The sequence below is a fragment of the Muntiacus reevesi genome, chromosome 21 (genome assembly GCF_963930625.1).
Source record: "Muntiacus reevesi chromosome 21, mMunRee1.1, whole genome shotgun sequence".
NCBI lineage: Eukaryota > Metazoa > Chordata > Mammalia > Artiodactyla > Cervidae > Muntiacus > Muntiacus reevesi.
Window position 1 is genome coordinate 34,551,624 of NC_089269.1, and position 25,739 is coordinate 34,577,362.

Consider the following 25,739-nt stretch of genomic DNA (forward strand, 5'->3'; position numbering starts at 1 on the left):
TTCCTCTTTTGCCTTCATCGCTTTTGTTTCACTTGGCTCTTTCCCCCAGAAGAGCCTTTCTCCTTTTACATCTCCTTTCCTTTCGTTTGAAGTTACAGATCTGAAACTCTGTGTTTAGCTATGTCTTGGCTTTCTTCCACGTTCTGTGAGGAGGTTGATGGCCTCTCAACAAACTCCTTTTATCTAGGTTCAAATTTCCCCACTTCCCTCTGCTGAAGCTTGATACCAACTGACCTGTAAAGGCTTGTCCTTCAAAACAGCCTTAGGACCTTGCCTGTAGGACCAATTACTGAGAGGACAAGTGAAAATTATTGCTTAGAACTGTATAATTCATTGCTTCCTACATACTATTTATAGGAGCTTTTCAAATTTCTCATTCTCCCCACACTTGAAACTTTATCTATTGGGTGCTGTTTTGTGAATTTTTGAGCCACAAATTTGAGTTTCAGATTCTGTTTTCAGTGGTGCTTTCAGTATACTCCAATTGCAAAAATACTCTGTATTTACAGTAACGAAATCTGAACGCAAATTTAGAGAAATTCATTCAATGGTGAGTCATGGGTGCCAGTCTCCACTTCATCTAAACAGTGTGGCAACCCTTCCTGTTGTAGCGAGACATTTCTCATTCCTTCAGAAGCAGCTATTTAGCACATCACCACTTCTCTCGAGCTTCTGACCCCATCATCTTTTCCTTTTCTCTCACAGAAAATGGGAACAGCCAGGTAGGGACTTTTTCAACTTACTCTCCGATGAATTTCCCTCAAATGCGTTCATTTGTGGTGTATAACTTCTCTCCAATGTCAAAGCCCGAGATGATCCTAGACCTCCCGGAGGACAATTCGTTCTAGGTGTGCTGTAGTTTCACCTCTTCAGTACTATCTACTCCTTTGATTATTGCTACCTCTTCGTCTTTGGCTCTTCCAGATCTGTCTTCTCAGTATTTATGCTTAAGTATTGGGTTACCCAAAAACTTCTTTCCGGTTTTTCCTGTAACATTCCTAACAAAATTTTTGGCCAATCCCACCACTTCCTGACATGAAACAAAACCTTGGACCCACCATCATGACTTCAGCTTTATGGTTAGACTCTTTAAGAGCTCATACCCCAAATTCATATCCCACCTCCCCACCCACACTTCATTATGATCTACTTTTGCTCCCATAGGTCCAGCAAAACTGTTCTCATTGAAATCCTGGTGGCTAAATCCAGTGAACCTTTTTCAGTCCGTAGCCTCCAGGCAGACTCTTTTTCAGTTTGCCGATAAAGCCTTGTTGGCTTTTACGTCTCTTAGACCTTAAGCCTATAGGGTTTGTTGAGTTCCTGGAACACAATCTCAATTTGAAGAAATTAAAATGGAAAACAGGTGGGAGCCAGGTGATGTAGGCTTCTAATGCTGAGCTGTGAGGACTGATTTTTATTCTCTAGGCAGTAGTAATCTAGAAAGTCTGAGGAAGAAAGTAGTAGTGTATCTTCTGTGAAGTAAACTTGGGCAGTGGTTTGCAAAATGCCGTGTAGATCAGCAGGTTCGGCATCACCTGGGAATTCATTAGATGAAATTTTTGGGTTCCACCCCTGACCTAGTCATTGAGAAACCCCAGAGATGCAGCCACTTGACATCTGTTTCATGAAGCTCTAAGTTAGAAAACTTACTAGTTTGGAGGGGAAATAGAACAAGCGCAAGTCATCAAAGGCTTGAAATGGAGTCAGAGATGCTATGGAGAGTGGGGTATGTGGAGAGAATGTGCAGTATTCAGTTACTGGATGACGGCTTTAGGCATTTATTTACTTACTTTCCCTGTAGCTACTGTCATTGGAAAAGACCCTGATGCTGGGAAAGATTGAGGGCAGGAGGAGAAGGGGGCAACAGAACGATGAGATGGTTGAAGGGCATCGCAGAGTCAATGGACGTGAGTTTGAGCCAACTCTGGGAGATAGTGAAGGACAGGGAAGCCTGGCGTGCTGCAGTCCATGCCAAGAGTTGGACATGACTGCGCACCAATGACAATTGATATGGAGAATATGCAGTCGTGGTGTGCCTCTGGAGTCTTACTGAGCTGGGGTCATTCAGTATGACCCAAGAGAACACAGGTCAAACCCAGGGCTAAAATGATTAGCATTGTCTCACATCACTTCCTCCAAGATCCTGGTAGATACAAACGTGAGCACTTTGAGTAATTCATGCTGGAGAATTAGGGGAGAGAGAGAGAGAAGTGCTCCAAAGTCACTCGGCCTGTGAACAATCAACACTTTTAACAGGAAAACAGACATCCATGTTACCAAAAAGTTTCTCTTCAAAACCTTCCCATCAGTTGCAGCTGACCCAAAAGGCAGACCCTGTGGTCCTGAGGGGCAGCTTAGATAAGGGGTGGTTCTCAGCAGTTCACTTTTAGAAACCAATTTTGAAAGATCTCAGAGGGGGAGAGCATTGAATTGAGGCGTAACAGGGTTCTCAGTTGCAAGCCAGAGAAGGCGACTGGTTGATTTAGGCTGAAAAGGAATTGATTCAATGGGCAGAGATTGCCCAGGAAGCTTGGAAACTAGTTAGCAACAAAGGTGATTACTCCGCTACTAGGTTCAAGGTCAGAGCCTCTGAACAGTGGCCAGATGCCACTCAAGCCCAGATGCCAGGAGCTGACGTGTTGCCTACACTTGAGTATGAGACACCAGATGTTTTCCCTTGGCTGTTCTCATCCTCGCCCACCATTTCTTTGCTTCACCAACTTAGGTGGAGTGTCCCAGATGCAAGGGAGGTTGGGAGAAATTTTTGCTTCCACAATTTTGTATTCCCCTGTGCTACTTGAGCACCAGAATGGGATTTAGATGCAGAGCACATGCTCCTCCCCCCTGCCCCTGAAAAAGTAAAATCCACTGATGTTTATTTGCAAGTGTGTGGAACTTAAGACAGAGGGGATCTAAGACATCATCTAGATCAGATTTCAAAAATAAAAGCTTTAAAAGTCTTTTAACAAATAATTTAGAACACCTATATATAAACAATGTAAAAGGCATTGTTCTGCTGGCAGCTCCCCTCTTGTATTTGTGGACAGAGAAGTGCTCTCAACACTCACTGCTACCTGTCAGTCTCTAAAATACCTTTAAAAAATTCGGGGTTCTATAATGACATTTAATAATGAGGGTGAACAAATCATTTTACAAGTGATTTGAAAATTCTTAAGAAAGCTCAGAACCTCGGCAGGAACAAAAATGATTAAGCAGCATTAGGCTTACATTTTACCAACTGTTTGCTCTTGCTCAGTGAACTCAAGACTTAGAAAAGTTTACGTGATGAATTTCCCTTAATGTCACAGAATAGTTTAAAGCTAAAGAGAACAGCTTCGCTTGTGGTTTGGTGCTTTTTCCAGTACTTTCTCCAAACCAGACTCTTTTGGTCTTCATTGCCTTTTCTGGAAAAAAAAGTGGTCTTAGACTTTGAAGAGAACTTCATGTTGAAGTTCTCAAATACCCGTTATTTTATAATCTACCTCTGATCTCTTGAAAAACTGTTTCCTAATTTTAAATTAATACCACAGGTATATAAATTACTTTAAAAATCATTTGTGGGAAAAATGGTAATTTGAAAAATATTCAGATTCATAGTCCTAACCACAAGTAATCTTGATACTTTAATTTCTACTTTAGTATCCTTTTAAAAGCCAATTTAAAAATATTCACTACAGCTTTATTTATAGAACCCTAAATTGGAGCAACTCAATGTCCATCAACAGGATGAATAGATAAACAAACTCTAATACATACAATAAAAGACTAGTCAGCTCAAAAAGAGGGAATGAACTACCGATCCTTGCACTAATACAGATGAGTTTTAAAGTAGCCAGCTGAGTGAAAAAAAAGCCAGAGGCAAACAAGTACATCCCGTAGAATAACATTTATGTAAAGTTCTAAGGCAGGCAAATGCAAAGTACGGTGACAGAGATCAGGACACTGGAAAGGAAATGGAGAAGGAAGAGATTTGAAAGGCATCCTAAGAGGAGATGGTTATACAGTTGTATACACTTATTAAAACTTAACACACTTAAAACCTTAAAAAGTTGCGCAGGCATCTAGAAAGCCACAAGAATCTTATTTTCTGCTTCTGAACTCTTGGGGCAGAGGGAATATTATCAAAGAAAGAGTCTCACCAAGAATTAAGAAACTGTTAGATAACCATTTTTAAGTACAGACGTCCTAAACCTGAAAATGAAACTTTTCACTTGGTCAATAATTTAGAGAAAATATATGGACACTTAAAAATAGCCACTAAAGCTAACAGATAATAAAATATTTATTTTATTTTTGTAAAATTAAAAATAGTAGACAAGCATATGTAGTTACAGTTCCAAAGCAGAGCAATAGAAATATATAAATTATTGCAGTTTTAAAAGGAAAGTATAACAGCCAAGTAATGTCTAAATAAATTTTGAAACCAACTTGGTTTTCATCACGGCAGCTTCATTTTCTTTTCTCAAATCTTAGACAATTTTGAATGTTCTGCTAAAATTTAAAGCAAGATTAACACACACACACAAATTGTAAAAGTATGAATAGCATTTAACAGAAGTCACTACTGAACACTTTCTAAAATACCTCTTTTGGAGGCAGCAGGATGGCAGTAAACATTCTATGTTTGAAAGAAGAAACACATTTACTAAAATTCTTTTTTTTTTTTTTTTGGTGCAGTTGAGGGAAGCTCCAAGTAACACTTTTTGAATGGAGGGTGGAGGGCAATAATCGCTTGCATGATTTTTGTAATTTGTTAAGGTTAAAATTGTGGACTAATTCAACATCACTAAAATGCATTAGTAATCTGGATTCTTTTAAACTGAAAAAGTATGAAAAGTGTATGTTACAAACTAGGTGTTAAAGATATCTCAGTTTTAGAGACTTGTTATGATATGGTTCACAGCAAGGCGATCAAGTTGCTTAATAGGTTAGGCTACATTATTAATAAGGGCAGTTATGAAAGGATGAAGTGGATGAAAATTCCGAGACACTGGACAGAACCTTGTTATTCCAAGCACAGTATCAGAGCCCTTCTCCAAGATACATTTACTTGTGCCAGGGCTTCATTACCTTATTATTTGGTCAATGAACTCTCTCCCATTCCACCACAAATTTCCTCAAATAATTACTTCCACCAACCTAAACTTAAAAACGCAACTGAACACTGAAATCAATTATCTTTGTTTTACAGTCACATCTGAACAAAGATACTTGAGTACTAAACATTTTTTATTAAGTACTTTAAAAGTACTCAAACATCTTACTTCAGCATAAAAATAACACTACAAGAACTTTACACTGTACCATTTGCAAGTTTTTATGTCACATAACCTAATTTTATGGTCACTAGCCTGAACTGCTTACTGAGCTACACAAATAATTTACTCTTTAAAAGTTCCTACTGAAGTTTTGAGCATATACATTTTGTATTACATTTTACAACATTAATAACACTAGCAGATTTCTTCTAAAACAAAACAAAGCCAAAATTTGTAAACATTAACACACACACATCTATCCCCAGAAATTAATTAAAAACACACCCTCACACATACACACACAGCAAAAGCTGACTGAAAGGAACAGCATAAACACCAAGGTAAAAAAACATATAAACAACAAGAATGAGCTCTAAACCATTTTCAGCAGTAAACGGTAAAATAAAAAACCCCAGAAATCTCAAGATGCCAACAATATATTTTGACTATATTTCTGAAATCACTTCCCAACATGAACTTATTTAAAAATAATCCTCAAATGTTTATAAAAATGGGCACTCTGTGGTAAAATGAACATATAATTTGAAAAACTAAAAACATTTCTTTGCTCCAACACTGTAAGAAGCTACATAATGGAGTGGAACACTGGCTGCCTGCATGCATCATCTATTGCTGGTCTGGTTTGAAAGTGCATGCCTTTCAAAAGACTAATTTGGACACTGAATACTAGGATCAAAGGATAATAATCACAAAGTAAACACATTTTTAGCTTAATTAAAAGGCTGACAGCACTTGAAATCTTTAAAGAGAACAATCTTGTGTTGTCAAAATCACTTTCAACTTCAAACTAATTTTTTAAAGTTAATTCAACTTGTCTAATTATGAAATCTAAAGTGAAAAAATATTAGTCTTATTTCACTCTCCTTAATCATATCAGCTATTAAATAGCTGACTGGCAATCTCTTTTTTGCCATTTTTGAAACTAAAAGTATAGGTGAGATTTTCTTCTAAACATCCTCAAAAAATACTAACAACTCTGCCGAAAAATGGCCAAGGATGGTAACCAATATTTGGAGTATTTCATGTTCTCTGAAGATAGAACTCAACTCTATCTAGCATATAGAATAACTGCATATTCGAGAAAACTAACATAGGAATATAGAATAAGTTTACCAAATATTTGGATAAACTGCTGTGCAAAATACTTTTGTCAAAAATTTTTTTAAACTAGAATATCCACCCAAATCAAGTACTAGTGTGAGTACCAGCACCACAGAAATTTTTTAAGAGCACCGTGCCTTTGAAGAGCTCACGTAAAATATCTAAATGGAGTAAGTCAGTCTCCAAATAAGACCTTGGTACCTATATGATCCCATCTAATTGTGCCAACCTCAGCAGTAAAGCTACAATTTTGCCAGAAATAAGCAAACACTTTCTTTGGATAACACTGTTGGATTCAGAATGGCTCTTCTGGAAACAAGCTACTGCTTCTATCAAAGGCAACACATCCCCAGTTTTTACGACTGTCCCAAAGTGATCTAAATAGAAGCACAAATGTGTGCAAGCACACTGGCTGGTAACATCCTTAATGAATTATACCAAAAAAAGAGTAAAGTCAAATTTGAACATCTGTCCATAACAACGAAGCACTGAGACACTTACTGGCATCAGGAAACATCTCTATTCAACTTACAATTTATAGGGATTTTTTATATTGCACACATTTAATTTAAAGCTTATCAAAACTAAGGCAATGAATTCATTCCCCACTCCTTGGATTTTAAATTCATTTTGGATGACTCAAAGAATCGAGAGAAATGGAAAGCGTCTTTCAAAAGCTCCCTCCAAAAAGCAGTTATGTCATATTTCACAAAATCAGTAACATATTTCACAAAAATCAGTAACACATCAATTAATATCCTCGGGCAAATATAACACATTTTATATTTTAGCATGACAAAAATTTGTTTTCTACTAGATAGAGGCATTTCTTTGCTTGGTCAAATACTCTTTGTGTTCAAGACTAAAATCTGCCCCAAGCCAGGGCAGCCCGCCAAATTTAAGGCAGAAGTTATTCATATCTTTATGTACAAAACTGCCAAGTTAATGGGCTTTTCTGTTGATGCTTTCATGCAAAGGATCCTGTCTCATAAATACATTCTAAGTACCAGCAGAAAACAGAATTTAGAGCCCATTTTAAATCTGCGTTGGTTATAGCATTCACTATACTATATGGCTTGAAAACTTATCTGTTTGAGACAACTTATTTGTTCAGAACTCTTGGAAACATGAGAAGCAACTAACAAGAATATCTTCTTAAAAAGGAGCTTATTTTTTTGAATTAGAATTTTACTTTTCTTTCACAAGCAATCTTCTCTTTTCCTTTTGATTCTAAAATTTAGAAAATGCTTTCTTTGGGCATGACTTTCAATGATGTTAAAAGAATTTGGACAGTTGAAGAATTCTTGAACTTTTATCTAGCACACAATATAATTTTTTTCAAAGACAGGACACCAGTTTCATGGCATATTAAATTTGAAGATAGATAATATATTTGACTTGGAAGTGAGGCTTGACTTAAACTCATGTCCAAATTCTAACACATCAAAGTCATTATTGAAAGTAATACTGACTAAAATAGGCTTTTACTTCTACAGAGATAAGCTGACATACAAAAACTAGATTAGTATTTTCTTCCTGAACTCATAATTGCTTTTGTTAGAAAAAAATAATGTCTTTTATTTTCCCGTATACTTGCTTTAAAAAGTTATTAACTCCTCTTTCATAAGAGTTATTAGAAGTCAAAACAGTTCAACTAGATAGATTTCTATTCCAAAATACATTTATCTTTGGAAAACAAGGTAACAGCTGTAAAAACATTATTAAGAGAATAAAATGCAGTAATGTGAAATGAGTAACATACTCACACACGAAGTGTAACTATAATATACAGAGCCATTCAAATGCACATTTATAAAGAGGATGAAAAGTACCTAAAATAGCATTTTTATATATAAAATTTTCATATTAAAATATTGCTCAATAAATAAGAGGTGATATTATGAATTCCATTTCCCTCTTGTTATCTTTAGTAATTTAGACTAATATAAGAACTTTGTTAACCTTCTGTTGTTTTGACAGGTGAATTACATTAAAACATGTTTAATAAAATCACACTGTAACAGTATATTTAAGTAGTCACATGTGGTATAAATTAGGGAGGGCTGTTTAGTAATTATGGGAAAACAGATTCCCCAAATGAATCAAAATGATCAACCCTAGAAGACTAGAGTGTAATGGTCTGCTTTATTTGGCAAAGATGTTGAATATTGCCTTAATCTTTGCAAATTTAATGACCATAAAATAATTGACCATAACTTTCTTCAACTTCTTCAAAGTGAACATGCCCAGCAGACCAAAAAATGGCAGAGCATGGGAAGTAAGTGTAAGTTGAGTTCAGTTGTTTATGGGCGGGTGTGACTTCAATCCCGTTCGGCCCATCTGCAGACATGGTAACTTGGAATAGTTCTTGAGAAGCTGTTCGATGGCAACGTGGCGGACATGGAGCTCTGAGGCTAAAGAATCCTTCTCTTGCACTTGGTGGGCTAACTCTTCAAAAACTTCTGTAAAGATTTAAAAAGTAATTCTATTTTTAATACACAGAAACCTAATCTATGATTTATATTTCAAGTACTTAAGCTGAAATGAACACATTGGGCAAGTGTTTGTAATGAAAGTAGTTTGAAACCAAGGAAACAGCTGAGTTTTGATCATCCTAGGAAGTTGTACACTTTGCATAGCCAACTGGAATATGGTGTCCTTCTCCATCAAATGAAACTTGCGAGTCCTAAGCAATGACCCAGATGCACAGCAGAGATGGCAGTTACAATCACCTCTGAGATCCTTTCCTCACATGGAATAAACAGGTTCAATGAATTTCTAATATGATTTATGAACAGTAAAGTGCCTGTTAGTACCCAGGTCTGGAACCTCCTCTAAGAGGCTTTGGAATCAGACTACCTGAATTTTTGTTCTGACTCTTAGTGTCTCAGGCAAGTAACTTAAACTATGTTTTAATTTCCTCTTATGGAATAACCTTGATGATGAAAGTAAGCACCTCACAGGGTTACTGTGAGGATTAAATAAGATCATACTTGTAAAGTACTTGTCACAGGATAAGTACTTGACAAATGTTAAGTTGCTATTATTATTTTATTATCCTGAGAGGCTGTGTAGTCAAGAAAGACCACTACCTTTGGAGTTAAAAGGACAGGAATTAGAATCCTTAATCTGTTGTTTACTGAATCCAAGATCTCTGTAAGCAGCTAAAGCAATTGTAAGCAACTTAAGGTTTCTGAAGTGCAGTTTCCTTACCTAAATGGGAATTAATTATAGGGGAAAAAGAAAAAAAGACAATTGGGGAAATTGAACACCGTTAACTGTATTAGCATCCTGCTTGAATGATATTAACACACTACTGTTCTTTTTTTAAAAACATGAGGTTGTGATTGCCTAAAAAAGAATATTATCTTTAGAGAAAATTCTACACTATTACATTTATGGACAACAAAACAAAATATTGTCTGGAATTTGTTCCAAAATAATCCATGCTGGAGGTAGGAGTAGGGGAAGGAAAACGGGTGCAAGTAGAGAAGAAGGAAAATTAGTCAGTTGAAATTTGGAAAGAGGGTTTCACTACATTATTCTGACTACTTTTGTGTTTGGAAGAGTTAATAATAATTAAAACAAAACAAAACAAAACAAAAAACGGGGCCAATACCACCTGCCTTAGAAATCTGCTAAGGAGCACCCCTGTGCAGTGCCTCACACAATAGTAGGCAGTAAAGAAACATGTTAGTAAGAGATTACATTGTAGTCTCTGTTTTCACCAGAAAAAGAAGAATCTATGTCACCATCAGTTCACTGAGAAGACTAAGAAAAATGCTTTTTGCTCTGGAGAGTCTAAGAGGATCATTTTAAAATTTAAATGCAAATAATGATAATAAGGGATTTTCTGTAACAAAACTGGCACATGTATGAAGTACTGACATGAGTCTTTACCCTGTATTTGTTGTTGGAGCTCTGCATTCAGTTGCTTTACCTCACCAAGAGTCATCGAATTCACTGAAACATGAAAATACATTCATTACTACCATGACAACCTGGGGAAATAAGTTTTCTACACCATCAACACAACATCCTATTTAAAACAAAGTATCTGCATTTATTTCTGAACATGACATTTAACAGGACCCTAGGATTCATTCATTAACTCCTAAAGTGCTGGGTTTTCAAATTCTGCCCACAATCCACAACCAGTCTATTTCACTACCGGTCTACCTCCACCTGAAATAAAAAGTTCACAGAAAAATTCTTAGCACTAGGTCCAATGGGTTCTGGTATTTCTCATGCTGTTTCCATTTTTAAAAAGTGCTAGTTACTACCCACTGAGTTGACTTTGTTAAAGTGCGACATGCTTCATGATGTGTAGCTTGAAAGACTAACGTACTACAGAAACAGTTTGAAAATCCATTTATCTAGCTATATGTTGCTGTTAAGTCGCCAAGTTGTGTCTGACTCTTGTGACCCGATAGACTGCAACCCACCAGGCTCTTCTGCCCATGGAATTCTCCAGCCAAGAATACTGGAGTAGGTTGCCATTTCCTACTCTAGGGGATCTTCCCGCCCCAGGAACTGAACCTTCGTCTCCTGAACTGGCAGGAGACTCTTCAGCACTGGGCCACCGGGGAGCACCGTCTACGTTTACGACTGTAGATAACTCAGATGCAGAATCAAGGAGTTATACAAAAATAGGCCCAAGGGCCCTTCTAGCCCTAAGATCACTTGATTCTAAGTTAATTAAAACCACGTGTGCTCCTGTGCGTTTCTGAAGAAACGGATGCAGACTGAATGAGTCGGTTTTTCTAGGTGCACACGTCACCTTTGACCTTTGGGAACTTGTCAGGTTTCTGCTTCTGAAACACCAGCCCCAACCCAACTAGTCTTCTAGGGTTAGCGACACGACGGTGTGTGCTTGTCAGTGCTGGAGGCTCTACTTCTAACTATATGAACTCTGAACTTCCTAATTCCCAAGCTGTTGATTCCATTCTATTAATAATTTAAAATGGCAAAACAAATGATGGGACTGTAGAATTCCACTGGTTTTAGGGCATACTAAGGAATATTCCAAAGAAATGATAGCATTTTTGCTAGGGTGAACCTGTCATTTAAATGCTAAATTAACCAAATCTGTAATTCCACAGCAAAATTCTTGACACATCACATATGTGAAACATTAAAAAAATAAAAAAGAACCAACAAAACTCCAATCTTTACCCTCTTTCCCTATACTTACATTCCTCTCTGCTGTAATGTGGATGCTGGGTCTGGACATGAGCCTCTGGACCAGAGATCGTCTTTTCCTTTTTCTGTTCCCGGGTGTGACTGTGAGGCCACCGTACACTACTGTGGCATAAAGTGGTACCCGAATCTTGTAACACAGCAAGCCCAAAGTCTGTGTTCTCCCTCTGTTCCAGCACTCGTTGTGTACAGTTTGAGAGGCCACCTGCATTTCCTTCTATCCACTTTGCAGAATATTTTGGTACTTGAGAATCAAACTGTGGGAGTAACTTTTTATCTGGCTTATGCCTAAAGTTAAACAGGTGATGCTGGGGGTTTTTAGAACACTCGGAGTCTGAATCCAGATCCTTATTTTGTGCATATTGTACAATCCAATTTATCTTCTTGCTCAAAATGGTTTTAACTTCTTCATAAGTACTTTTTGAAAGCTTAGATCGAGGACAATCCTGGTTTGCAATCAAATGATATTTTTCAAAGCAGTCTTTATGGCCCCTTAACGATTTGGTGTGCAAGAGATCAGATTTTGGTATTCCTAAAAGAAAAAAAGTAAGACGTGACCCAATTTTTTTTTTATAAGCTGCATTAAAAAATATAAATCTTAGTAAAATACCGAGTCACCAATTAATTTACAAATTAGTGGAAAAATGCTAAAGAATATTAGTATTAATAATATACATATATATTACAATAATGTATAGCCTAATAATTTACGCTTTACTTCTGAATAGCAGAAATATTAAGTTCTTATGAATAGCAAAGCCTTTCTTAAGGACTTAATGATTCAATTTCAACCTCAGTCCAGAGGCATGTTATTGCATAATATTAAAAAAATACCACCAAACCAGCAATTTTTATTTACAGAACGTTGACCTGTACATTATAAAGCTTTCTTCACTAGCTCTCCTGAAATTATACATTTGTAAAAATTTTTGTTATAGGTTTAATAAAGAGAAATGCTTCACAATTTTTTCCCTAACAAAAAAACACAGTAAATCATGATTTTAAATTAATAGTTATATTTTTACTGGGGACAGGTAAACCAGAATCAGGAAAATATACATTAATAAAAGCCTCAAAAAGTCAATGAACTGTTTAGATTTTTTTCAAGTAAGAAAATAAAAACATCTAAAATGTTTTCACATGTTTAATACTTACTAAAACTTCATAATTTTATCTCTAGAAGAAATGCACTACACACAGTTCTTATTCACAGAGCAACAAATTCAATCTACCAAGACACAATATAATTCTTCAACTCACAAATGTTCATTACATACCACAAATCATGGAAAATACTACACATTTACATTTCCAACTTTTTAGTAGAGCTCAAGTATGCTATCTCTATTGTTTTTTAAAAGAGAATACATTTTCAAATATACAACATACTTTGAAATACAGAATACATTGATACATTTTTGTAAGTTCAAACCATTTAAAATAAAACAGCAGTGCTTTTACGTTGAAGGTAAACATGAGATGTGGAATGGAAAATTAATGCCTGCAAGAATTAAGCATTCTAAATTGCTTAGCTTTGAAAACAGGAAGTTGAGAACCACTCAGGTGTTAACTTAAAAAGGAAGTTTTAACTGACTCATCAGAAAAAATTACATTCTGTATCCATCCCTGTTGGGTCCTTTAATGGACAGGAACCTAGGGTACGGAGTCGACAATAAGAAAGTAAAAGAGAGAGAGAGAGAGAGAGAGAGAGAGAGAGAGAGAAAAGACCCGGGGACCTAAGCTCTGATGAAGTAAAGGTGCTTTAATGATTTTTCTATGAGTATATATAGGCTGTGGTACAAGAAACTTCTTTCGGGAATGAGAGAGATCAGAAAACCAAACGTACAGCAACCATTACCAGGGGAACAAGGGGTAATGTTAGTCACAAGGTCAGGAGACAATCCATATCTCAAGAAAGGGGAACGGGACTAAGCAGTTTTGTCCTAAAGAGAATGTTTACTAAAGGAGACCCAAGCCTGCCTCACACAGTGACCTCAGGCCCTGGGAGCAGCGTGCTGTTCCGCTTGAAGAGGGACAAAGGGCTCATGAGGGACAGCACTAGGAATCCTCCCGTCAAACATTCCCTGACACATCCCTTGTTTTAAAAGCTGAAGTTGTAATAATTTTATTCACTGACTTGCTGGCTAATACTAAAATAGTGATGTATCTGTATTTTAACAGTATTAAATCAGGTGCAAAATACAAATACTAACTTGTTCTAAAACAACATCACATCAGCCAATGATGGGTCCTGCCAAAACCAGTACTAACTGGGCTGTTAGCTCCCTCACAAGCTACAGGGGCACCCCTCTTAAATACTAGCCGTCTAACTAAGCAGACGTGCCTCACCAGGTAAACTCAACCATCTCAGTCGTGTTTCTTCCACTGAGCGCAAAAACCAAACTTAAAACAATTGCATACACATTTTATTTACTCCTTTGGTGCCCGTGCTGTATTTGTGTGTGTATATACTTTTTACCAGTTATTGTCTGGTTAGGTCAAATTTCCTGCAAAATTAAAATATTCAAGCACAAAACTTCAAAGCTCTATTTGACAACACTGTATGCCTTCGAAACCTGGTAAATTAACATAAAAGGGAAGTGCACAAATCTTGATTAGAATAAACATATTAAAAGTACTTTATAATATTATGTATGGTTTAATATCATAAATAAGACAAAAAGGCAGTTAGCATCAATTATAGATAAAATAAGAAACACCTCCGTTCTGTTGTTTGATTCTAACACTGACTGCTAGGCAGAGAGAACCTGAAGCTCGAGTATTTTAGGAACTTTGGAAAATTCACTAGAGAGCTTTCTTACTCTCTTGGGGCTCGGTGCCAACAGGTAGCTGGCCAACCCCAGAAACCGTAAATGGTCTCATTCTCACTCAGTCCATTGCCACAGCACTAATCTATGTAGCGATGGTTTAGCTGAATCTAAATGTTGTAAATTATATTTCTCCTTTACTATACATGAGAGGAAATCCTTCTGTGTGTAAGAAGGATTCTAAGCTAGGCTATGTGCGTTTGTGTCGTGTCTGCCTCTCTGTGGCCCCAAGGACCACAGCCTGTCAGGCTACTCTGTGCCTGGGATTCTTCAGGCAAGAGTACTGGAGTGGGTGGCCATGCTCTCCTCCTGGGGATCTTCCCCACCCAGGGATCCAACCCGTGTCTCTTATGTCTCCTGCACTGGCAGGTGGATTCCTCACCACTGGTGCCACCTGGGAAGCCAGTAGAAAGTCATTTTTCTTTGCTGCTAGTTTTTTGGGGGTTTTAAAAAATTTATTTGGAATGTTCAGAAGTTGTATTAAAAAAAGACAAAAATATGAAACGACAACTTTCCCAATGTGCCCCAGAGCTTTAATAATAAGTCAATATAATAAATGTTTATTTGAAGAATAATGTGGGCTTTTAAAGTTAATGATTTTTTAACCCAATCTTTCTTCTTAGTAATTTATGTAATATAACTTTTTGTTCTTCAGAAATAATTTTAATTCTTTTAGCTTTTACTTAAATGCCCACCCAAATGAACGTTTGGAGCCCAGTAAACACACAATTATATGCATACTGGTAATCAGCTGAGATGAAAAGCAAATCAGAGAACAACAATATTCAATTTACTGTGAAAACATGTAAATGTAAAGTAAATTTCAGATTCAGACACTCAGGTGAAAAATCCCCTATAAAAGACAAAAAAATGCCATGACAGGAACAGTTCTGAATGTGGGAATATTTCTAGCTAGATGTCCCATGTGCAATTATTTGCTCAGTCATGTCCGACTCTGATCCCACGGACTGGAGCCCGCCAGGCTCCTCTGTCCATGGTATTCTCCAGGCAAGAACACTGGAGGGGTTGCCATGCTGCTCACATCCCCCCCGCCTCTTCCTCCATCCTTACACCCACACCCGCTCCTCCTCCTGAGTCTGGCACACCCCACTGCTCAGGGAAGAAAACTGGGTGTCCTCTGTGACAGTTCCTCCTGGTGCTGCATCCCAGATGCTTTACTGTCCACCTTCACAGACTTCTCCCCGCTAAAACCTAGCACACTAAATCTTCCTTCACGCCATGACCACTCCCCCTCCATCATCTGGGTCTTCATACCAGCCCCTCTCTAGTCCCTCCTCCTCTGAGAAGCCTTTTCTAACCAGTTACATCTGAGCTAATGGCACCAGATTTTCAAATTGCTTCTTCACTGGCCTTTATCTCCTGCTAGAGGTAAATTCTGTAAGAAAGAGCACCATCTGTTTTATATACATCCTTATTATCATAGTGAATACTCAAGAAAAAGTCATTACATGAATAAAGGAAAATTAAAATTGCATTTAAAAAGCAAACCTAAAACTTACTACCAATTATTATTTGAGGTCTACTGCAATGAAGTTTTACCCATCTGCAAGGTAACTAGGCTGCGCAGCTTTGCAGGCTCTCAGAAGTTAACTGGGCTTCCCAGGTGGCACAGTGGTAAAGAATTCGCCTGCCAGTGCAGGAGACCCAAGTTCAATTCCTGGGTTGGGAAGATCCCCTGGAGGAGGAAATGGCAACCTCCTCCAGTATTCTTGCCTGGGAAATCCCATGGACAGAGAAGCCTGGTGGGTTATAGTCCATGGGGGTTACAAAGAGTTGGATGTGACTGAGCGAACACAAACACACAGGGAAGTTATTAAAGACATCTTCCAGTGGAGTTACTCCTGTTTGGTTTAATATGACATTAATCCCAAGAACTGATGAGTGGCACTGATATATAGAGATGCATTCCAGTGGCATCATTCAATCTGCCAAATAAAATCAGGAACTTCTACTCAATTACTTATTTTTATTAGAAATATACATACTGTGAATATACAAGGCTGTTTTATGTAAACTGTAGCTCATTCTCCAGATCTGTACCTATACCTTCTTAACTCACTAAAAATTTAAAACCTGAATCAGTTTTAAAGTTTAATTTGAAAATACTTGTCTTGTAAACATAGTTTAAAATACCCAATTAAGAAAATTTAATATACTGACACTTCATATACCTTTTTACAAGAAATGAATGTGAGTAGCCCACTCAATTTATATCAACAATATATGTGTCATTTTATAAATTCCTGAAGTGATTTTGTTTTTTCCACCTCATCAGTTTGAATTAATATAAGAGAAACAACCACTGCTATTATCAGAGATCCCAGTGAGTTTTCCAGTTGACTTTATAAATTTTAATTGCATTTACAAGTGTTAACAGCTCTGAGCACAAATTTGTTTCTTCAGCAGCTTTTTTTTTTTTTTTTTTATTAGTTGGAGGCCAATTACTTCACAACATTTCAGTGGGTTTTGTCATACATTAACACGAATCAGCCATAGAGTTATACGTATTCCCCATTCCGATCACCCCTCTCACCCCCCCCCACCCGACTCCTCTGGGTCCTCCCAGTGCACCAGGCCCGAGCACTCGTCTCATGCATCTCACCCAGGCTAGTGATCTGTTTCACCATAGATAATATACATGCTGTTCTTTTGAAATATCCCACCCTTACCTTCTCCCACAGAGTCCAAAAGTCTGTTCTGTACTTCTGTGTCTCTTTTTCTGTTTTGCATATAGGGTTATCATTACCATCCTTCTAAATCCCATATATATGTGTTAGTATGCTGTAATGTTCTTTATCTTTCTGGCTTACTTCACTCTGTATAATGGGCTCCAGTTTCATCCATCTCATTAGAACTGATTCAAATGAATTCTTTTTAACAGCTGAGTAATATTCCATGGTGTATATGTACCACAGCTTCCTTATCCATTCATCTGCTGATGGGCATCTAGGTTGCTTCCATGTCCTGGCTATTATAAACAGTGCTGCGATGAACATTGGGGTGCACGTGTCTCTTTCAGATCTGGTTTCTTCGGTGTGTATGCCCAGAAGTGGTATTGCTGGGTCATATGGTAGTTCTATTTCCAGTTTTTTAAGAAATCTCCACACTGTTTTCCATAGTGGCTGTACTAGTTTGCATTCCCACCAACAGTGTAAGAGGGTTCCCTTTTCTCCACACCCTCTCCAGCATTTATTGCTTGTAGACTTTTGGATAGCCGCCATCCTGACTGGCGTGTAATGGTACCTCATTGTGGTTTTGATTTGCATTTCTCTAATAATGAGTGATGTTGAGCATCTTTTCATGTGTTTGTTAGCCATCTGTATGTCTTCTTTGGAGAAATGTCTGTTCAGTTCTTTGGCCCATTTTTTGATTGGGTCATTTATTTTTCTGGAATTGAGCTTCAGGAGTTGCTTGTATATTTTTGAGATTGATCCTTTATCTGTTTCTTCATTTGCTATTATTTTCTCCCAATCTGAGGGCTGTCTTTTCACCTTACTTATAGTTTCCTTTGTAGTGCAGAAGCTTTTAAGTTTCATTAGGTCCCATTTGTTTAGTTTTGCTTTTATTTCCAATATTCTGGGAGGTGGGTCATAGAGGACCCCACTGAGATTTATGTCGGAGAGTGTTTTGCCTATGTTCTCCTCTAGGAGTTTTATAGTTTCTGGTCTTACATTTAGATCTTTAATCCATTTTGAGTTTATTTTTGTGTATGGTGTTAGAAAGTGTTCTAGTTTCATTCTTTGACAAGTGGTTGACCAGTTTTCCCAGCACCACTTGTTAAAGAGGTTGTCTTTTTTCCATTGTATATCCTTGCCTCGTTTGTCAAAGATAAGGTGTCCATAGGTTCGTGGATTTATCTCTGGGCTTTCTATTCTGTTCCATTGATCTATATTTCTGTCTTTGTGCCAGTACCATACTGTCTTGATGACTGTGGCTTTGTAGTAGAGTTTGAAGTCAGGCAGGTTGATTCCTCCAGTTCCATTCTTCTTTCTCAAGATTACTTTGGCTATTCGTGGTTTTCTGTATTTCCATACAAATTGTGAAATTATTTGTTCTAGTTCTGTGAAAAATACCGTTGGTAGCTTGATAGGGATTGCACTGAATCTATAGATTGCTTTGGGTAGAATAGCCATTTTGACAATATTGATTCTTCCAATCCATGAACACGGTATGTTTCTCCATCTGTTTGTGTCCTCTTTGATTTCTTTCATCAGTGTTTTATAGTTTTCTATGTACAGGTCTTTTGTTTCTTTAGGTAGGTATACTCCTAAGTATTTTATTCTTTTTGTTGCAATGGTGAATGGTATTGTTTCCTTAATTTCTCTTTCTGTTTTTTCATTGTTAGTATATAGGAATGCAAGGGATTTCTGTGTGTTAATTTTATATCCTGCAACTTTACTATATTCATTAATTAGCTCTAGTAATTTTCTGGAAGAGTCTTTAGGGTTTTCTATGTAGAGGATCATGTCATCTGCAAACAGTGAGAGTTTCACTTCTTCTTTTCCTATCTGGATTCCTTTTACTTCTTTTTCTGCTCTGATTGCTGTGGCCAAAACTTCCAAGACTATGTTGAATAGTAGTGGTGAGAGTGGGCACCCTTGTCTTGTTCCTGATTTCAGGGGAAATGCTTTCAATTTTTCAATCTTCAGCAGCTTTTGAAAGGGAATGAATCTAAATGCAATTAAATGAGTTGGTACTTTTCAGAAACTGAGTTAGAAGTAATTTCCAAACCAGTTCCACAAAAACTGTACTACAACTTCCTAATAAAACTTCTGAGGAGCAATATAATTGACATCCTAAGTATAAGGAAAACTTTAAAACATATCACATAGATGGCTATGTAACTTTGGGTCTTGAGTTCGTGATTAGTAGAGAACCAGGACCTTACTTGGCAATCATAATTGCTAATATTTTGGAAATTTATTTAGGTGGACATTTCTGTACGAACAGTGGTATTTTTAAAAATTAAGCTGTTTCTATTCAATAGTTTTCTTTATAACGTTTTTCCCCACTTTCATTTCTGATTTTGTTATACCATTCTCACATACTTTGAAAACCCTCCCACTAACCCATCTGCTATGCTATCCCCATTTCTGTTCTTTAAATTCCTTTCTAGGATCAATTTGCTTTAAGAAAACTTGGTTAAAGTCATAAAAGGGCAAAAGTCACTCAAATGTAGATCTTCTCGTTTGCCTATCATTGTCACCCTTTTAAAATAAAGATGTTTCCATGCATATATTTAATATGCTTATTGTAGTAACAGTTTGTCCTCTCACAAGATGATACTCCAAATGGCACTAAATAACAGCCACAGAACCCCAAACACTTAAGTTCTACGACATGTCCCATCACCTTCTGCTTTTCCCTTTTAGCCTCTTGAAGATCTTATTTATGATTTGGTGGTAATTAGATAAGCAAAGCAATCTTTTCCTGCTGGTTCCCCAGCTGGTCCTATCAAACAGTGCCATCTCTCAGCCAACTACACTGATGTTACATCCCTTCTTATTTTCACAGGTTCTCGAATCATATCATCTGACTGCCATATGCATATTTACTCTCTGTCAATTAGTCTTCCTTCTGAATGTGACTGCTATATTTCACTCCTCAGTCACAGGACTGGCTTCATATACTTTGATATTCCATAGGTTGAGCAAATATAATACAACCAACTGTTGGATGCAAAGCTGTAATACCTGTTATATCAGCAGGGGACTGGAAAGCTCTAAGGGAGTAAGCATTTCAACTTTTACTACAACCAAAAAAAAAAAAAAAAAAAAATTAGAGAGCTGGCAGTACTGGTTTTCCGAATGGTGGGTTTGTGTGTTCTTTCTTAATTTTAAAGTAAGGCAAGATTATTTATTTATGTCAAGTTTCAGGTTAACAGGCTGTGAAGAAATTTTAAGCACACTGCCTCCAGACATAACCAACATTTGTGCAACAATTCACAGTACTGCTTCAGAATTTTTTTTTATGGAGGCTCACATTTGCCCAGCATAAAGAATTTTCCAAGAGTTAAGGTGTTTTCTTTTTATGATGATCTTATCCTGGTTGCTAGGAATGGAGAACAAGCACCTACATGTTTATGTGTTGCCCACATTAAGCCAAGTTTACGTACATCTTTGTTGTTTAGTCGTGTTGGAATATCTGCGACCCCATGAACTGCAGCATGCCAGGCTTCCTTGTCCTTCACTATCTCTGTGCTCAAACTCATGTCCCCTGAGTCAATGATGCCATCCAACCATCTCTCCTCTTGCCCTCAAACCTTTTCCAGCATCAAGGTCTTTTCCAGTGAGTCAGCTCTTCACATCAGGTGGCCAAAGGATTGGAGCTTCATTCTTCAAATGAATATTCAGGACTGCTTTCCCTTTACGACTGACTGGTTTGATCTCTTTGCAGCCCAAGGGACTCTTGAGAGTCTTCTCCAGCACCACAATTCGAAAGCATCAATTCTTCAGCGCTCAGCTCTCTTTATGGTTCAACTCTCACATCCATACAGGACTACTGGAAAAATCATGGCTTTGACTATATAGACCTTTGTCAGCAGAGTGATGTCTCATGTTATTAATACGCTGTCTAGGTTGGTCATAGCTTTTCTTCCAAGGAGCAAGTGTCTTTAATTCACGGTGGCAGTCACTGTCCGTAGTGATTGTGGAGCCCAAGAAAATAAAGTCTGTCACTGTTTCCACTTTTTCAGTAAGTGTTAATTGTAAAGATGGGAGCAAAGAGCTAAACTCTATTGAATTAAGAAGGAAAGGAAGGAGCTGTTATGCCTTTGTTTCTGAGGACCAGGTTCCCATTTCTGAAAAAAGGAATAGAGGAAAAGTTGGGGCTTCCCTGATGGCTCAGATGGTAAAGAATCTGCCTGCAATGCAGGAGACCCAGGTTTGATCCCTGGGTCAGGAAGACTCCCTGGAAAAGGGAATGGCTACCCACTCCAGTATTCTTGTCTGGAGAATTCCATGGACAGAGGAACCTGGCGGGCTACAGTCCATGGGGTCGCAAAGAGTCAGATATGACTGAGTGACTAACACTTTTCACTTTTCTGGAAGTAGAGGTGGCATGCCCACAGCCTGAAGTCTGGATCCATACTGTAGCAAGTTCTGCTTAGCCTATAAATGTTTTTTAAAAAAATTTTGATTCACTTACAGTTTTTGATTTCTTGGTTTCCCTTAAAAACATAATCAGAAGATCTGACAGCAAATGGCTAGTAATGAGAAGCAGCTACTGCCTGAAAACTGGGCAAGTGCTCTTCAACAGTCCTTATCTTTCCCTTTGGGAGTGTGCAGGTACTTGTGACTTATCCAGCACAGCCATGCTGGTTAGTGACTCTCACACTACACCGAGACTGTAATGACGCAGGTCTGGATTGCTTCTGTGTAGGTAATGGCTGTCCCAGTAATGGCTGGACACCCCAGGTGACCAGGCTCCTCTGCATTTGATGATCAAGCAGCAGCCAAGCCATGATTCAAGAAGAGTGATCACCTTTAGATCTACTGCCAGTCACAGGCATGCAGTGGGAGAACGCTCAGACTGTCTACACTCTTACTAGCAAAAGGCAAATTAGCCTGAAGGTGGGAAGATGAGGATGGATACTTGGGGCACCTACTTCCATAAATCCGAAACAGGGAAAATTGTATCAGTTGTCCTCTGTGCCTCAGTGGGCTCTGTGGTGAACAGTGCTCCAGTCCCCTCCCCCTAACATCACTTAAGAGTCTGTCATGTTCAAATACCCAACATACTGTTCAAAGGAATAGGGAATTGCTTATCTCTGCATTGGAAACAGATGGAATTATTGGAAACTGTACTAAGCCAATACACAGATGGGCTCAGCAACTTGCTTTTCCAAATTTTGAGAATCATTGCCTTAAAGAAAGATATACCAACAGGTGGTCTGTGGACTGCGTATTTCAGTTTAGGAGATGTTTATGCCAAAGGTTTTTGTGTGTGTGGAGAGAAGGATTAAGCAGTTAGTCAAAGCAGATTTATGCAATAAACGAATTATAAGGGCAAATTTCAATCAGCAAAGAGTTCAGAAGGTTGATGTTAAAAGATAAACCTCAACCTCAAATAACCAAGGAAGCCATAGCAGAACTGAATTCTTGTAATGATGGATGTATAAACTGCAAATAATTTATCAAAAAGAAAACCTTTCTCAGTGAATTTTACTTTTTCATCATAACAGTTGGGAAACTGGAGAAACACACCTACATAACAACTGTTTATTACTAACTGGGTACAAAAAATAACAATCTACACTCAATTCTGCTCTCAAATTTAATTACCTATTTTAACGAGAAAGGTCCAATAGAACTCTCTGTGATAGTGGACGTGTTCTCATCCTGTGCTATATACAATACCATAGCCACTAACCTTATGTGGCTACCAAGCATGTGAAATGCAGAGAGCATGACCAAGGAACTAGGGTTTTAATTTTGACTTTAGTTAACTTAAATTTAAATCACTACATTGTGGCTAGGTTACCAAATTGGACAGGGTAGCTTGTCCATAGATAACTGATGAAGTACAAGGGTATTTGGAAAAAGAATACGAATGGAAGTTATCCATCTTTAGGATACTAAGCTCACAGTAGCACAGAATATAAAAAGCTAAAATTGCTTTTCTAGCACATTACTGCCCTTTGTCTCCTGAACTGCCCTCTGCCTCCTGAACTTCCCTCCGCCTAGTTAAGGTTTTGCCTGATTTATTTTCTTACAAATAAGAAAAACAAAATAAAAGCTGTCCTGCAGCTATTTATAAAACATGTTTTGTATCTCAACTTCTTCGCATGTATCTGAATCACTGTTCCTGAAGTTCTAGCTGACTATTCCTTACATAATGCTTTACAGCAGCATCTAATAGAGATTTACTAGCAAGTGAATTTGAAGTCATTTATAATTCAATTACTACTATAGGTAGTAAATGGTAAAAATCAAAACTGATGGGAAGCAATCACTACAACTCACCAACCATTTGATTAAAAAAACTAAAGATTTTTCAAAAAGGCAATAATTGATGAATCATACTGAAACATGCTAAAAAAGAAAGATTGTGACTACATACTACAATTGAATCACAGCATTTCTAGAGTAAAAGGAACTTTGATTTGCAGAAAGGGTCTGGAGAGCTAGTGTCCAGTAAAATTGTTCCATGATGAAACAAAGTTATAAAAATTACAGTCCAATGCAGTGCAACCTTTTTCATCCATTTATATGAAAAAGATGTTTCTGATATATTAAATTAAAAGACCAGTTATAAATGGTATACATAGCCTGATTTCATTTTTAAACACAACTTACCACGTATACATGGATACTGTACTGCAGAAAATAATTTATAAAACACATCAAAAATATTAATATTATTGGTAGATATGTGGGATTATGAATCTTAAAATTCTTTTTGCTTCCTGTATTTTGATTTTTCTGTAATAGTTTGCTTTTTTAATGAAAATAAAAAGAGATGAAAAGAGAGAAATTTCATTTCAATGAGAGAAAGAAAATCTTTCATCATTTAAATAGTGAAAATTTAAAACATTTTTTAAAAAGCCTACAAAGAAATATTTTGGTTTGGGAAAGAAAACAGGGTGTCTTAGTGCAAGACAAATTAGGTTTTAAGTTATATACTATATGTTCCAATGAACTAAGTAAAACAAAAAAATTATAATACTGGAATGATAAAAGATACATAGTCCTAAAATATCCCAATATTCTGAATATTTTTAAGGTTGAAAATTTCCTTAGGCTAACAATGTTTCTAGCAAAGGGTAACCTTCAAATCAAAGATTCCTCTCCTCCGAAGTCAGATTATAACCACTGCATAGTTTTATCTGGAAATCCTTGTTGGAGACCCAAAGACTTGAAAGGCACTGAGGGAAAAAGACACTGACGTGTGAACACAATCCGTACTGTTGAAAGAAACTGGGGAAAGGACTAGCTGGGCAGCTGCTGTGGTTGCTGCTGTCTAATTGCTTGTCCAAGTCTTTGTGACACTATGCACAGGAGCCGGCTAGGCTCCTCTGCCCAGGGCATTTCCCAGGCAAGAATACTGGAATGGGTTGTGGTTTCTTCCTCCAGGGGGTTTTCCCAGGGACTGAACCCATGTCTTCTGCTTGGCAGGCAGATTCTTTTACCACTGAGCCACCAGGGCAGCTGATACATGAGGGAAATTACGGTGGCTAGAGCAGAAAAATCTACTGAAAACCAAATCATAAAGAAAACCAAATCATAAAAAGGTAAACTCGAGGGACTTCCTCAGTGGGCCAGGAGCTAAGACTCTGCACTCCCAATGCAGGGAGCCCAGGTTCTACCCCGTCAGGAAACTAGATCCCACATGTTGCAAACTAAGAGTTTGCATGAAGCAACTAAGACCCAGTGCAGCCAAAACCGAGGATAAAGTCAAACTTCAGTGTGCATAAAACACTGAATTATTTTGGCAATGGAAGAGTTGTTCAAATGAACACCACAAATGAGTGAACAACACAACTCAACACAAATGAACAACACAAACTCAATACATAAATGAGTCAGAATGATTGTTTCAGGAGACTTTCATCTTTTCAGATGAGATGAAAATAAAACACTTCTGCCTTTCAATTTAAATAACAGCTACACCACATGCTGCTGATATATTTACCAAAGAGCTCCTACACTTATTATCTTTTTGTGATCCTTGAAGTGACCCTGTGAACACTGGCAACAGTGTAATTTATCATCTCTATTTAATATCAATAAACGTTAGGCAGTTGCATACTAGGAGGAAGCCAAAGTCAATGGCGTTTAAGACACAGGAAACTAAATAAAGTATGGAAGTGAGAAAGAAATGGAGGAAACTAGAGGAAGGGAGAGACAGTGGGCATGGATGCTTGGCTTGTAGAGTGCCTTTGAAGAGGTAATGAAGGTAGCCAGTTAAGCAGATACCTGGTCATGAAATGTCTCATGTGTCATGTTAGGGAGTTAACAGTCTAACCAGAAGAAAATGGTAAGGAATCAGTGAGGAGTTCTAAGAAAATTAATGGTATATCAGATTAGCACTTTAAAGACCCTTCTGGTGATACCTAGAGAACTAGGGGTGTGGGGTAGTGATGGGGAAGGGAGATCAAGTCTATAAATCTGACTAAGTGGGTCTTGAGGTGGTACTATAAGAAGCAATAAAGGCATACAGCTTGAAATGCAGAGCTTAGGTCAGCCACAACACATCACCTCAACTGCACAACTTTATATGGAAAGCCCTGAAGAAACTGGAACCATTCATTCGCAGGGAAGTTTTTCAAAGTTTGGTCCTGGGACCACCTGCGTAGGAGTCAGCTGGGATT

The 25,739-nt window shown here is 37.6% G+C and overlaps 1 protein-coding gene across 2 annotated transcripts in view; it reads right to left on the bottom strand.

Annotated features, from left to right (window-relative positions):
* Positions 1 to 4,271: 4,271 nt before the first annotated feature.
* The window catches only part of C21H21orf91 (chromosome 21 C21orf91 homolog), a 35,444-nt gene continuing 13,976 nt past the window's right edge, over positions 4,272 to 25,739 (bottom strand). For both annotated transcript variants that reach the window (XM_065913669.1, XM_065913668.1), the window contains exons 3-5: positions 11,575 to 12,111; positions 10,281 to 10,343; positions 4,272 to 8,842 (exon numbers count right to left, since the gene is read on the bottom strand). In XM_065913669.1, coding sequence (XP_065769741.1) covers positions 8,676 to 8,842; positions 10,281 to 10,343; positions 11,575 to 12,111 — 767 coding nt within the window. In that variant the 3' untranslated portion in view covers positions 4,272 to 8,675. The remainder of the gene's footprint in view (positions 8,843 to 10,280; positions 10,344 to 11,574; positions 12,112 to 25,739) is intronic.